Raw genomic sequence first — 13,782 nt, forward strand, 5'->3', positions numbered from 1 at the left:
TGAGCAGGGGGCAGGGGGGTGCCAGCGGAGCGCGGGGTGGGGGGCAAGGCCGGCGCGCCCCGGCGAAAGCGGCCAAAGCCCCCAGCCTGAAGGTCCTTGAACCGCCAGGCTGGCCTGGGCTGAGGATTAGATCGTGGCGTTAGAATACCTGATGCGCTGTCAGGTGGAAGAGGGGGCTTCAGCGAGCTCCTGGTGGCCCCCAGGGCTGGGGCCGAGGCTGGGAGTGGGAGGCAGCTGCAGCCTGAACTTCAGGAGAGGAGCAGACACAAGCGTGCATGCGTGTGGCACTGACCGTCCCGATCCGGTCCGGGAGGCGCAGAAGGATACGCACCAGGCACTTACAGGGCATCATGGAACGTCGGAGGGTCACGCAACCTGAGCGTCTGCCCTACGACTTAGGGCTGGCTGGGGAAGGTGAAGCTGTGGTCGACTCAGCTACATAAGGCACCACGGGAGCTCCTGGGTGGTCATGTCCCCTTTTAGGGCCCGGGGCCCAGCAGATTCTAAACTAGAGTGCAAGTTAAGAAATGTCAGATTCACATGAATGCTTTCATGAAATCTTGTGGGAGCATACTTTGTCCCTTCTCACCGAATCTTGGGACAGGGGTGACTAATGGAGGCACCTTTAGGCCTGGTAGAGTCCTACGTAAGAGCTCCAACCATGATCTGCTTACAAACCTTGGTATCTCCCTATCATCAACCCGTTAGCAGAGTGCCTGATGCCCTTGGAGACTTGGACCTCGATTCCCTGTTACCCTTCCTTAAACATACCCCCCTCTTTGCCCTCCCCATACTGTGCCTTTGCTCATGCCCTGTCTTCTGCCCTGAGGAGTGCCTTTCCTCCCCTTTGTCTACCTGGAGAACTCCTCCTCAGTCTTCAAGACCAGCTCAGGGCTCTGAGCAGGAGTCAGAAGACACAAATTCTAATCCTGGCCTTGCCTTTAAAATACTAATCAGTAAACTGAGGGAATCAGACCAGATAATAATGCTGTAGCTCTTTCCAACCCTGCCTTCCACAAATACATTCCTTCATTCAGCAAACATTTCCTGAGCACCTGCTCCTTGCCTGGGGAGTCAGGGAAGGCTCAGCTGAGCCCCGAAGGGTGCTGTGGGAGCATCAAGGAACTCCCTAACCCAGCCAAGGGGGCAGGAGCAGCTTCCCAGGGCAGGAACGTGTGAGTAGGAGCTTGCTGGAGATGGGCAGCAGTGGGAGCCTCTTTGTGCTTTAGTTTCCTCATCTGCAAAATAGGAAGACTAGCTCATAGCCTTGGGATTTCTGTTATAGTCAATAAGAAGCAGTTGTTCAGGGCCCAGCACAGAGCAGGTGGTCAGCAAATCTTTACTGAATTTGAGTGGAGAAGGAAGGTGGTGCTGGGGTTTGAGGATCTACCTCCTGATTTGGATCTCCCTTCCCCTTCCTTCTTCTAGTCCTGCCTTAATCCCCCACTTAAGCAGTTCAGGACCTTAAGGTTTGGTTCCCTGGGGTGAGTGGGTGGGTGGGTGACAGCGGGTCCCAGGTACTTCCTCAGTAACAGTAACCCCAAGTATGTTGCGCTTGCTGGGTGCCAGCATCAGCTGGGCACGTCGTTTCATCTACACCTCACGAGGAGCTCTCATCTCCATTGCCTAGACTAGTAAACAGAGGCTCAGAGCAGTGAAGTGACTTGTCCAGGCTCACACAGCAGTCAGGATTGGAACAACTCACCACAGACTGAGCTGCCCTTCTCGCCCAGCATTTACTGTTGCTCACCAGGGGGATTCCTCACTCTGGGGACTTCCAGAGACTAGGAAGGCTCTCTCCTCTGTTCTTCCACACCCAGCTCCAACATGGCTAGGCACAAAGAAGGGGCTTTGGGGGCTTATCTTGCTCCACATTCTTAGAGAAACAAAAAAAATTGAGACTCAGATGGGTCAGTGATGTTGCCAAAGTCACACAGTAAACTAGGTGATGGAGCTGGAGTTGCCCAGGATCCCAACATCCTGAGGGTGGCTGGCCAAGCTAGGAGGAGGGGGACGTGGCACTGGGGCCACCACTCTCCAAGCCCTGTCTGTTCTTCCTCTCTCTCCCTTGAATCCACTTCCTTCTCTCCATCCCTGCAGCCCAGCACCTCCCTCTGCCCAGACCAGGCTTATTATCCGTTGCCTGCACCACAGCACAGCCTCTGAGAGCTCCCCACTGGTCCCTCCATAAACCTGCCTATGCCACACTCCAGCTCTTCAATGGCTCCTCATTTCTCCTAAGATAAGGGTCAGTCTTCCTAACCTGGCTTTCAAGTTCTTTCTTGGCTTGGACTGTAGCCACGGCCCACTTGCATCTCTCCCAGTCCCCACACCACACCAGACACTCTAGTGAGCTTTGTAGAGGTAACATGGGCTCTCTTGCCCCAGGGCCTTTGCACATGCTGACCCCCTTGCTTGTATCGCCCTTTTCCTTTTGCCTAATATTCATCCTTCGTGGCTAAATAAAGCATCACGTTTTCTTGGAAGTCTTCTTGGCATCGGGCAGACTTAGGCATCGGCCACACCTAGGCCTTCTCTGGGTCCCTATGGACGCTAGATTCCCTCTATCACACCTCTGATGACCCTGGGATTATAATACTTAATTTACACATAATGTCTAGACCACCGCTGACCATTAGAAATATTATGTGAACCACAAATGCAAGCCACAAGTGTGTAATGTAAAATTTTCTAGAAGCCACGTTAAAAAAGTAAAATGAAACAGGCAAAACTTTAATGATTTAACTCAAAATATCCAAAATATTATGTAATCACTATAAAAATAAATGAGATATTTTATATCATTAATATTAATGAGGCGTTTTACTTTTTTTTTACTAAGTGTGTGAAATCCACGTACACTACCTTTTATACTTATAGCACCTCTCAGTTTAGAGTAGCCACATTTCAAGTGCTCGGTAGCTACATGTGGCCACCACATCGAGCAGTGCAGGTGTGAGCTTTTTAAGGATAGTAGACATACCTGAGTCGTCTGTCTGGGTCCTTGGTGCCCAGCTGTGCTTGGCCCAGGGAAGGGCCTCATGGCTTTGTGGTTAAGACTCAGGCTGGGAGCTCAGCCTTGCCACTTAACAGCTGTGTTACATTGGCCAATCCCACTGGGCCTCAGCCCCTCATCTATAAAGTGGTGAGGATAACATTTTCAATATGGTTCATGATGTTAATATAAATTAAATATTTTTACAGATACAGTTTAGAGATCTTTACAGATATGAAACTGAAGGTGAGTGTACAGGGTATGTGGGGAGGATCCTCCTCCTTGGCCTCCAGCCCTGATTGAATCTGGGGCCTGGGCCTGTGCCCGTACTCCGCCTCCCAGAGTCTGGATCTGCAGTGGGGTCAGGCAGGCAGGCAGGCAGGGTGGGGAGACTCTGGTCTAACGCTGGTGGCGCCAGGGACTGAAGGCTGTTGACCTAGCTGGGGGGTTATAACGTGCCCTGGGAATGCTGGTCTGTAGACTGGCCAAGGATTTACGGCGCATTTGGTCAGGGCACGGAGCAGCAGGGGTGTAGTAGGGCAGGCAGGGCCGGGCTGCAGCATGCATCGCTCACTGCTGCCGATGGGGCCTGGGAGCTGTGTGTGCTGGGCTCCCTGGTGCTCTGCTGGGCCAGTGGCTGGGGCCCAAGTCTGCTTAGGCCTTCTGGACCTGCCTGTAGGGTCAAGCAATCCAGGCTGCCAGCCCTCTTCTCTCTCCTCACAGCTTTCTTTCTGGGGCCTCGTGCACCTTGGGGCCCCTTTTACCGGGCTCACCCAGTCTGGTGGGCAGTGGTTACTGTACTGGGGTCTGCTGCCTCCTGACAACAAAGGGCAGGGGCCTTGTGTACTTTACCTGTATCTTCCATGCCCAGCACAGGGCTGGGGGCAGATGGGACCTCACCTTCGAGAGCTGGCTGAGCCAACGAGTAAGGCAAAGCAGTATCTGAAATACCACAGCAGTCGCAGGGCAGCAGGAATTCACAGGAGGCTAGGAGGAGGAGGGCCACATCTGGGAGGAGGTGGGCCTGGGACTGGACCGGAAAAGCGCAATCAGGAGCTACATGGGAAAGGGAAGAAGCAGGGGGTTCTGAAGTGGAGAGTGGTGTGGTTGGGATGTGAACAGTGCCCGCGGATCAGATATTAGTGGTAGAGCTAATTAGCAGAGAGCTAACATCTATTGAGCACTTACTGTGTGCCGTACGTGCATCCCACTGACTCTCACAGTATCCCCAGTAGGACAGCTCTGGGGCCACCCAATGGACGGGTGAGGAAGGTGAGGTTTAGAGGGTGGCAAAACTTGCCCAAAGTCACACGGCTGATAAGAGCCAGAGCTGAGCTCGAAGCCCCGGCTCTCTGGCCTCAGAGCCTACTTTCTTAACCAGACATCAGTATCATCACCAAGCTCCCAGGGTGCCCAACCCTCCCAGGCCCAGCATCTCGTCAGACCCTTCTAACCACTCTGGGTTGTGATCCCTGCTCTAATGGTGGGGAGAGAGGCTCAGACTGCGGCAGGTGCCCCCAGGCCTGGACGCTTGTCTTGTACCTGTGTTCATAATCACTGCAGCTGTGATAGCAGCGCCTCATCACCTAATGGGTGCTAGGTGCTTTGCATCTGCTATCTTGCTGACTCCTCCCTGGAGCTCTGAGGTTAGATATATTATCTGCATTGTAAGATGAGGAAACTGAGGCTCAGCAAGGTCAGAGCCACTAAGTGATAAAGGGGGACGTGAACTGGGGTGTGTATGACTCCAGAGTCAGTGTTACCACCTGTTACAACTTACCACACCCCAGACATGTTTTCTAAGTGAGTCCCTGTAAAGAGAGCTCCAGGGACCAGCCCAGAGTCAAGCCACAGCCATGGCTGCCTGGAGGATGAAACCCCAGCATCTTCCTCAATGACCTGAGGCCATCCCTATACCCCCTCTCCCTGCTGTCCCAAGGGAACATGCTGGGGAGTGGTCTCTTGCAGGTGGCAGTGGTCACATGAGCAAAGCTGGCCTTGGTGAGGGCAGCTGAGGGTGTAAGCAGGAACAGGACTTGGGGGGCTCTGGGGGCAGCAGCAGCTCCATTCACTAATGACTACTCCGTGCCTGGCACACAGAGACAGAGAGTGGCTCACAGCCCTGTGTGGGAGAAAGACAACATCACATATTCAAAACCCAACGGAACTCATGCAAAGCCCTGGGGCAACAAAGTGATGCAGAGCCCTGGGACATCTCAGAGTTATCTCAGGGGATCTAACGCTGGAGTTGGTTCTTGGAGAAGTTGCTGATTGCACAGGAGAGGGGGAGGGTTTTCTAGGCAGAAGGAACGTACATGCAAAGGCCTAGAGGGAGGAGCTACTATTACTAAACAGACCTGTGTAAGCGGGGCAGGTGAGGGAGGGAATTGGAAGAGAGGCAGGGCCATGTCCTGAAGGTCCTAGAATGGCAAGCTGAGGAGCTGGGACACACCCTGCTGGTGCTGGCCCACCATGGCCTGTGGCTGCTGGAGGAGGGACAGGGCCTCAGCACTGTCTGTGCCAGGGCAGCGAGAGCTCAGCAAAGTCCAGGCCAAGCCCTGCAAGTCACAGTTCTTCCTGGGCCTCAGCTTTCCTTTCTGTGAAATGGGGGTACAGATTCCTTGAGGCCAGGCCCGGTGAGGGTTGTGGGAGGCTTTGCAGACCTGCCTAAGGACAGGGCTTCACTTCACCCCGACCCCTCCAGAGGGCAGCCCTGAGGGGGTGGGTGGGAGGGGAGGGCGGCAGCCAGCAGGTCCGATGCATGCTGAGGACAGGGTCCAGAGTGGGCTCTGCCTTGTGGCCTGGAGGGCCCCATTAGGACTTCCGTGGGCGCTGGTCCCCTCCCGCAGGCACCATGGCCCGGAGCGGGGCGCTGCTGCTCCTGCTGCTGTTGCCGCTGCAGCTGCAGCTGGGACCGGGGCTCGCCGTGAGGGCCCCCGTGTTTGGCCGAAGTGGAGCCCACAGCCTGAGCCCTGAAGAGAATGAATTCGTGGAGGAGGAGCCGGTGCTGGTCCTGAGCCCTGAGGAGCCGGGGCGCGGCCCGCCCACCATCGACTGCCCCCGAGACTGTGCCTGCTCCCAGGAGGGGGTCGTGGACTGCGGCGGCATCGACCTGCGCGAGTTCCCGGGGGACCTGCCTGAGCACACCAACCACCTGTCCCTGCAGGTGAGGCCGGCGCCGCGCCAGCGGTCACCAGGGCCCGCCCCCCACACGGTGACCCCTGCCCCAGAACCACCTGCGCCGCAGCCCCGGCTCTTGCCCGGGGCTCCCCATCCCCCCGACGCAGGGCAGGTCAGACTCGAGGAGGCTGGCTCCACCACGGGCCGTGCCCCCCTACCCCCCGGCCCGCGTCCCAGGCACAGAGCACAGTGACCTCATGACCTGCTTTGTCCCACGGGAGGAGTCTGGGCTGAGGCCCTGTCAGCAGAGTCAGGCCCTGAGAACAGACACAGACCTGCCCGGCAGCTGACCCTCTGGACAGACATGGCACCTCAGACTCCATTACAGGCCAGGAAAGTGAGAGCAAAGCAGACCCCCCTGGGGCACCCTGGGGGCTCAGGGTACAGAGTGCTCTCCCCAGCTGGGGCACAGGCTAGATTTTAGAACCTCAGGAAGTGGGACACGGCATTCCAGACGGGGACTCTGGGAGCGCTGGTGCACCCATGACACCCTCGTGCAGCCCAGCAGCCCTGGGGGAGAGGGAGGGTCTGTCGCACCCATTTCCAGAGGAGACCAGGCCCAGTGAAGGAAAGTGACCGGCCCACGGTCACGTAGCCCTGTGGGTTCTGGGCTGGCCAGTGGCAGGAGCCCAAGACTGGGGTAGCCTGTGAGGGAAAGGGACGAGCTGAGGGCAGCACTTCTTGTTGCTTCATTCATCGAATAGCTCCTGTGTACCTGCTGTATGCTTCTGCTCCTATGTGGGGTGCTGGGCATGTAGGGAGGTCTCGGACATGCTCTGCCCTTGAGGCTCTCACAGTCTGTGAGGGAGGCAGAGACCTAAACAGGTAGAGATAACAAATAGAGATAGAAGGACTAGTGCTGTGAGGCCAGGGCAGCTCCTAATCCAGCCCCCTGATCCAACCCAGGAAGGCTTCTGGAGGAGGTGGTACCTGACCCAGGTTTTAAAGCATCTCAAGGGAAGTAGGGTCTACAGGGCGTAGAAAGGGAACTAAAAGTGGTTTCTGGCTTGGGGGAGGGGAGAATGGGCTGGGACACCTGTCACTAAGTGGGAGCATGCAGGGAGCAGGTGTGCAGGGTAGACCACATTCCAAGTTTGAACTGCCTGTGGATGCCCGTGTGCGTGTGCGCGGGACGCCTAGAAGGGGGACCCACACCTCTGTTGTTACTGCTGAGCCTGCAATGCCCACATCTGGGCCTGCTTCAGAGCCAGTCCCCAGGGTTTGTCCACCACCATGGGGCAGAATCCCAAGGGAAGCGCCCAACACAGGGACTGGCTCCTGGGACTCTGGCTGAGGGTGGGTGCAGGCCTCTAATGGGGCAGCACCCCCTCATGCTGCCTCCTCACCACCCCCATCCCCCTACTCCCCAGAACAACCAGCTGGAGAAGATCTACCCCAGGGAGCTCTCCCGGCTGAATCGGCTGGAGACCCTGAACCTCCAGAACAACCGCCTGACTTCCCGAGGTGAGGGGTCACCCAGAGCTGGGCACCAGGACCCCAGGCAGGGAACTAGGGGCCCATGGGGAGAGCCCCGCCCTGCAGACCCTGGCATATGCGAAAGAGCAGGCCTAGGCTGGGCCGGCATTGGGTCCCCATGGCAGGGGCTCCCTGTGGTTGGTTGCCTAACAGCCGCCACTGGGTGTTTCTGAGACCCGGGAGTCCGATCCGGGGAGAGGCTTCAGAGCAACTCAGACTCCAGGGCCTGAAGAGTCACAGACTCTTCAGTTCACAGAAGGCCTTTAGAATCAAAGAGTGTAGAGTCCTCAAATTTTAAAAAGTTATTTTTCTGATGATGAAAATAGTTTCTGATTATAGTAGAAAATTTGGAAATATAGAAAATAAAATGGAATAGAAAAAACCCACTCATAATTCTGCCACTTGGAGTTTAGTCACTATTGACATGTTGGTATATTTCTTTCCATTTTAAGAAAAAGCATAATTTATATACCATAAGGTTTACCTGAATTAAATGTACAATTTGATGAGTTTTAGTAAGTTTATATGTTGTACAACCATGACCAGAATTCAGTCCAGTCCTTTTTCTTTGTGTTTTTAAATTCATAGCTGGTCTGATAGTATGGATATTATAACTATTAGAACTGCTTTGTTTCATTTAGCAATTAGCTCAGCCACAAATTTCATGTTGCTAAAAACTCTCCGTGGCTATTACTTTACAGAGGGTATTCTGTGGAGGGATGCTGCACAGTTTATGTAACTGTTCCCTCTAGTTAGGTACTTGGGTGAGTCCCAGCATCTGAGGGTCTGGGAGCCCAGAACCGAGTGTCAGAGGCCGACTTCAGGACTGGAGAAGGGCCAGCCTGGCCGGGCTCCCAGTGACAGCCCAGTTCTGACACTGCATCTGCCAGATGGGGCAGGGGAGGGCCAGGTGGGGTAGAAGCTCAGAGGCCACAGCCCTGCCCTGCCCTGCTGTGGGGCTGGGTATGAAGAGGACCCTTCTGGGGCTGCCCCCAGGGAAGCACTCCTTCCTGGCATGTCCTCTGCCCTGTGTCCTGACCTTACGGGGGCCCATTCCCACCCAGGCTGCCCTGAGTAGGTGAAGGATCAGTCATTTCTCAGTGGACACTTCCCATCTGCTCTTCTCAGCAGATGGGAAGTGTCTCAGGGTCCCTGAGAGCCAGGGGAAGGAAAAGGGGCTGGGCAGGCCTGTTGGGAGGGGCTGGGAAGGGGTCAGAGCCACACCTGCCCCAGGGAGTACCTCCCTGTCCTGGCAAGTGGGGTGCGTGCGGGGGTGGTCAGTGCTCACGTGCTCCCCTGTAGCATCTCCTTCATCCAGGGCTCTGACCGATGCCTGTCCTTTGAAGGGCTCCCGGAGGAGGCATTTGAGCATCTGATCAACCTCAATTACCTGTACCTGGCCAATAACAAGGTGAGGGGCCTGCAGCAGGGCAGGGTGTCGGGGGCTAAGCTCAGGGAACTTTCACCAGGGCCTCTTCTGGGCTGGCTGCTGGGTTCCCGTTGCTGCTCAGACATGGCCCAGACCCAGGGCTTCAGAGCGGTCAGATAATGGCAGAGGCTGAGACCTACATCGGCATAGAGGGGTGAGAGCTCATCCCCATGGGGAGGGAGCGCTGGAGGGATTCCTGGAGGAGATGGCATTTGAAGGGCCATGAAGGGTAATAGGATTTCAGCCAGAGGCCTCAAGGGGGAGGGCATCACAGTAGAAGGGACAGCATGAATGAAGACATAAAGGCACTCAACCTCAAGATATTTGGCCTGCCCCAGGGCTCTGTCCTGGCCCCCTCTCTCTGAACACTCAAGGAGACTGTCTCTCCTCCCTGGTCTGTAACACCCATCTACATCATGGCCACGTCCAGAGGCAGTCTCCAGCCTTTCCCCTACTCCCACTTGAGACTCAAAGGTCCACCTGCCTCCTCAGCATCTCCCCCAGATGTTTAATAGAAGAAGAACTGGTGCTTCCTGCCACAGCCCCCAAACCCCAGTCCTCCCGTTGTCTCCCCACCTCTGGAAAGGGCATCTCCAACTACCTGCAACACCACTGGTCAGAGCCACAAATCCAGGAGTGCTTCGCTCACGCACGTGTGGTCCCACTGCAGGCCCTCAGCTCCCCCCACCCACCAGCCCAGGACCGCCATCCCGCAGCGGGACACAGACGTGGAGCCCCTGCCTCCTCATTTGCTGCCCCTTCTCCTCTGAGCAGCCAGAGGGGCTTTACAAAATCGTGCCTCACTTCTACTTCTCCATCTCCCCTCCCCACTTAAAACCCTCCTGTGGCTTCACCCTTGGCCCAGGAAGAAACCCACACGTCTCCCCGAGGCCCGCAGATCTGTGTGCTCTGGGCCCGCCTGCCTCTCTTATCTCCCCACTGGCCCCACCACACTCCGCTTCACCCCCAGGCCTGGCAGACCCCGCACACAAGGCCTCTGCTCGCTGCCCCTGCTGTGTGGGGGCTCTCCCCGCAGACAGCGTTTAGGGTGCTGTCATGCCTTAAGTGTTACCTGTTCTCCAAGCGACCAACCCAGTCGTTCTCTGTCATCAGTCTGTTTGAATTCCCTGCAGAGCCGTGATCACTCTCAGATACTTTTATTCCTGTTCATTCACTAGGATGTAAGCTTTGGTAGTGGAGGTGGAAGCAGGTATCTCTGTATCTTGTTCCCTAGGACATGTCCAGTGCCTGGAACTGTGCCTGGAATATTGCAGACTCAGGGACTACTATTGAATGAATGAAGGGTAGACACTATGATCTGGGTCTGGGGAAGTGTGGGTGCTCACTGTGGCTGCACAGAGGGCCAGTGTCGGGGGCCAGTGAGGGGAGAGACCAGGAGAAGAGGCAGAGCAGGGGACAGGCTGGAGAGCTTTGAGTGCCAAGCTCAGGACTATGGGGAACTGATTTTGTGTTACTGGGGATTTTAGGAAGATGGCTCTGGTTGCAGGGAGGAGACGAATTGAAGGGGCTCAGATGAGCAGCTGGTAGTGTAACTCAGTGGAAGCCTCTGACCTGCCACTGGTCCCTGTACCCAACTCTTCCCTTTCCAGCTGACCTTGGCACCCCGGTTCCTGCCAAATGCCCTGATCAGTGTGGACTTTGCTGCCAACTATCTCACCAAGATCTACGGGCTCACCTTTGGCCAGAAGCCAAACTTGAGGTCAGAGGTCAGAGGGGGGGCCCTGGGCTTAGGCTGGAGAAAAGGGAGGAGCTGAGGCAGAGGCTGCCAGCCCTGAGTGGGGCCCAGGGGCCCAGACAGGCCCTGGAGGAGGGGCATGCTGTGCAGAGCAGGCATGATGCCCCATGCTCAGGGCTGCGGTGACAGACGCCCTGGGCTGCAAGGGCACAGGATCTGGAAGACTGACCCCTAAAAGATGAGGAGGAATCAGTACAGGAGGCGAGGACAGAGGGTGATATCTGGGGAATTGCAGGGAGCCAAGTGAGGGTGTTTCCCTCCTTCCCCAGCCCCCGGGGGAAAGGAGCATCTTTCAACAGGCAGAGCCATCCCTCGCTGAGAGCTGCTTTGGGAGGAGTGAGGCCCCCCAGCACAGGTGTGTGAGCAGTGCAGGGTGGTGTTGGGGAGGGAAGGTGCTGACAACCTCCGGTGCCACTCTGTCCCTGAATCTGTCACCTCGATTCTCTCCATTCCCTGGAGGAGCCAGAGTTGCTGTGCATGGCCCCTTCCCACAGATGAAAAGGCTGAGGCCCAAGAGAGGCCACGCAGCAAGAATGCACTATATTGCCTGTGGATTTCTCTTGTTCCTTATCTTCTCTCCTTGTAGTATGGTGGCTCCATGAGGGCAGGGGCTTGTCGGTTCTGTCCACTGCTATGTCTTTAGGATCTAGAACAGTCTTGTCACCTGGAGGCACTCATTGTATATTTGCTGAATGAATTGAGGGGTCACCTCCTCTGAGCCAGGATCCTGTGCTGGGCACAAGGGACAAAGAGGTGATAAGGATAGGACCGTTCTCAGGAAGTCCACAGAGACAGCTGTGTAAAGCCGACAGGCAGGGACTCCAGGGTTGCAACACTAGGGGAACAACTGAGAGCCTTGAAGGATAAAGAGGAGCAGGAACTTGGGGTCAGGAAATCCTGTTTCTTCCACTAACTTGTGGGGTGGGTCCTTGGTCCCCTCAGCTATGTAGGGGGGACTGGATTTGGCGGGGTCTGGGGTTCTTGAGATGGGAGGAAGGGTGCCCTGGGCCCCAGGCCCAAACTGAGCAAGGTCTGGAGCCTCACCAGGTGAGACGGTGCCGGGGCTGGGAGGCCTGGGTGGGTGAGCACCTGTGCCTCACGCCCTAGGTCTGTGTACCTGCACAACAACAAGCTGGCGGACGCCGGGCTGCCGGACAACATGTTCAATGGCTCCAGCAACGTGGAGATCCTCATCCTGTCCAGCAACTTCCTGCGTCACGTGCCCAAGCACCTGCCACCTGCCCTCTACAAGCTGCACCTCAAGGTGGGAGGGAGAGGGCACGGAGGAGCACTGCCAGAGCAGGGACCCACAACAGGGGAGGAGCCCAGTCCCACATGGGCACAGCGGTAAGGCCGTGGGGCCTTGAGCGCGTGCCGGCGGGCACAGCGTCTGCAGAGCAGAATCAAGCAGAAGCCCGGGCACCTGGCTGTCAGCCCCACATGGAGTGCTTTAGGCCTGGGCCCCTCCCCGTGGCTCCGCCAAACCCTGCTCCACACCTCATCCCAAGGCTCTGCCCTTGCCCCTTGGCCATCCCTCATGCTCCCCTCCCTACTGTCCCACCTCTCAGAACAACAGGCTGGAGAAGATCCCACCAGGGGCCTTCAGTGAGCTGAGCAACCTGCGTGAGCTGTACCTGCAGAACAACCACCTGACTGATGAGGGCCTGGACAACGAGACCTTCTGGTGAGCCCCTACCTGGGCCCTCAGCGTGAGCTCGGCACCCAGGAAGCGCTTCCCAGGGCTCACATGGCCGGGCCCTTGCCCACCTGCCCCTGGCCAGTTTCCACAGAGAAGGAACTTGGAGACTTTTGCCTTTACTGACATTTCTGTCCCCAAGAGTAATGGTAGGTAAGGCCTGCCAAAATTCTAGTAAGGCAAGGAAGTGTTTGCAGAGGCTGTCTCCTTCGTACAAAATAGAAACTCAGACATTCTTGTTGAAGGCAAATCTATTTTCAGTTTTTAGGGCCCGGGTAGCCTAAAAGGACAAAAGGCGTTAGTAAAACCATTAGTTTTCAAATAAACTCTTCTGTGTCAGAAACCATGCTGGATCCTTCCTATGCCAATATATCATGGAATCAAACTAGTGAGAGCCTCGGGGACGATTGAGGTCCCCCAGTCAGCTAGCCGCGGAGCTGGGATGGGTTAGAGGCAGGTCCCCCGCCACCTCCCTTGGGAATAATGTTGGAAACAAGTGCCGTGTGGGCTCCTGCCCCCTGGCCTGATCCCCCGCCTCCCTCCAGGAAGCTCTCCAGCCTGGAGTACCTGGATCTGTCCAGCAACAACCTGTCGCGGGTCCCGGCAGGGCTGCCGCGCAGCCTGGTGCTGCTGCACCTGGAGAAGAACGCCATCCGGAGCGTGGACGCAGACGTGCTGACCCCCATCCGCAGCCTCGAGTACCTGCTGCTGCACAGCAACCAGCTGCGCGCGCAGGGCATCCACCCGCGGGCCTTCCAGGGCCTCAAACGGCTGCACACGGTGCACCTGTACAACAACGCGCTGGAGCGCGTGCCCGGCGGCCTGCCCCGCCGCGTGCGCACCCTCATGATCCTGCACAACCAGATCACCGGCATCGGCCGCGACGACTTTGCCGCCACCTACTTCCTGGAGGAGCTCAACCTCAGCTACAACCGCATCACCAGCCCGCAGGTGCACCGCGATGCCTTCCGCAAGCTGCGCCTGCTGCGCTCCCTGGACCTGTCAGGCAACCGGCTGCGCACGCTGCCGCCCGGGCTGCCGCGCAACGTGCACGTGCTGAAGATCAAGCGCAATGAGCTGGCCGCCCTGGCGCGCGGGGCGCTGGCCGGCATGGCCCAGCTGCGGGAGCTCTACCTCACAGGCAACCGGCTGCGCAGCCGGGCCCTGGCCCCCCGTGCCTGGGCCGACCTCGCTGGTCTGCAGGTGAGGGGGCGGGGCGAGGCGGGGGCAGGGCCGTGCCCACCTGGGGG

General features: G+C 57.1%; 1 protein-coding gene across 1 annotated transcript in view; it reads left to right on the forward strand.

The window, feature by feature from the left end:
* PODN (podocan) overlaps window positions 1–13,782 on the forward strand; it is a 23,387-nt gene that overhangs the window by 2,552 nt on the left and 7,053 nt on the right. Inside the window, exons 2-8 of the mRNA XM_024739222.1 lie at window positions 5,845–6,161; window positions 7,546–7,639; window positions 8,998–9,062; window positions 10,691–10,800; window positions 11,944–12,100; window positions 12,405–12,520; window positions 13,078–13,735. Of these exons, the coding sequence (XP_024594990.1) occupies window positions 5,850–6,161; window positions 7,546–7,639; window positions 8,998–9,062; window positions 10,691–10,800; window positions 11,944–12,100; window positions 12,405–12,520; window positions 13,078–13,735 (1,512 nt within the window). The 5' untranslated portion in view covers window positions 5,845–5,849. The remainder of the gene's footprint in view (window positions 1–5,844; window positions 6,162–7,545; window positions 7,640–8,997; window positions 9,063–10,690; window positions 10,801–11,943; window positions 12,101–12,404; window positions 12,521–13,077; window positions 13,736–13,782) is intronic.

This window comes from Neophocaena asiaeorientalis, unplaced genomic scaffold, assembly GCF_003031525.2.
Source record: "Neophocaena asiaeorientalis asiaeorientalis breed wild unplaced genomic scaffold, Neophocaena_asiaeorientalis_V1.1 scaffold138, whole genome shotgun sequence".
Taxonomy (NCBI): domain Eukaryota; kingdom Metazoa; phylum Chordata; class Mammalia; order Artiodactyla; family Phocoenidae; genus Neophocaena; species Neophocaena asiaeorientalis.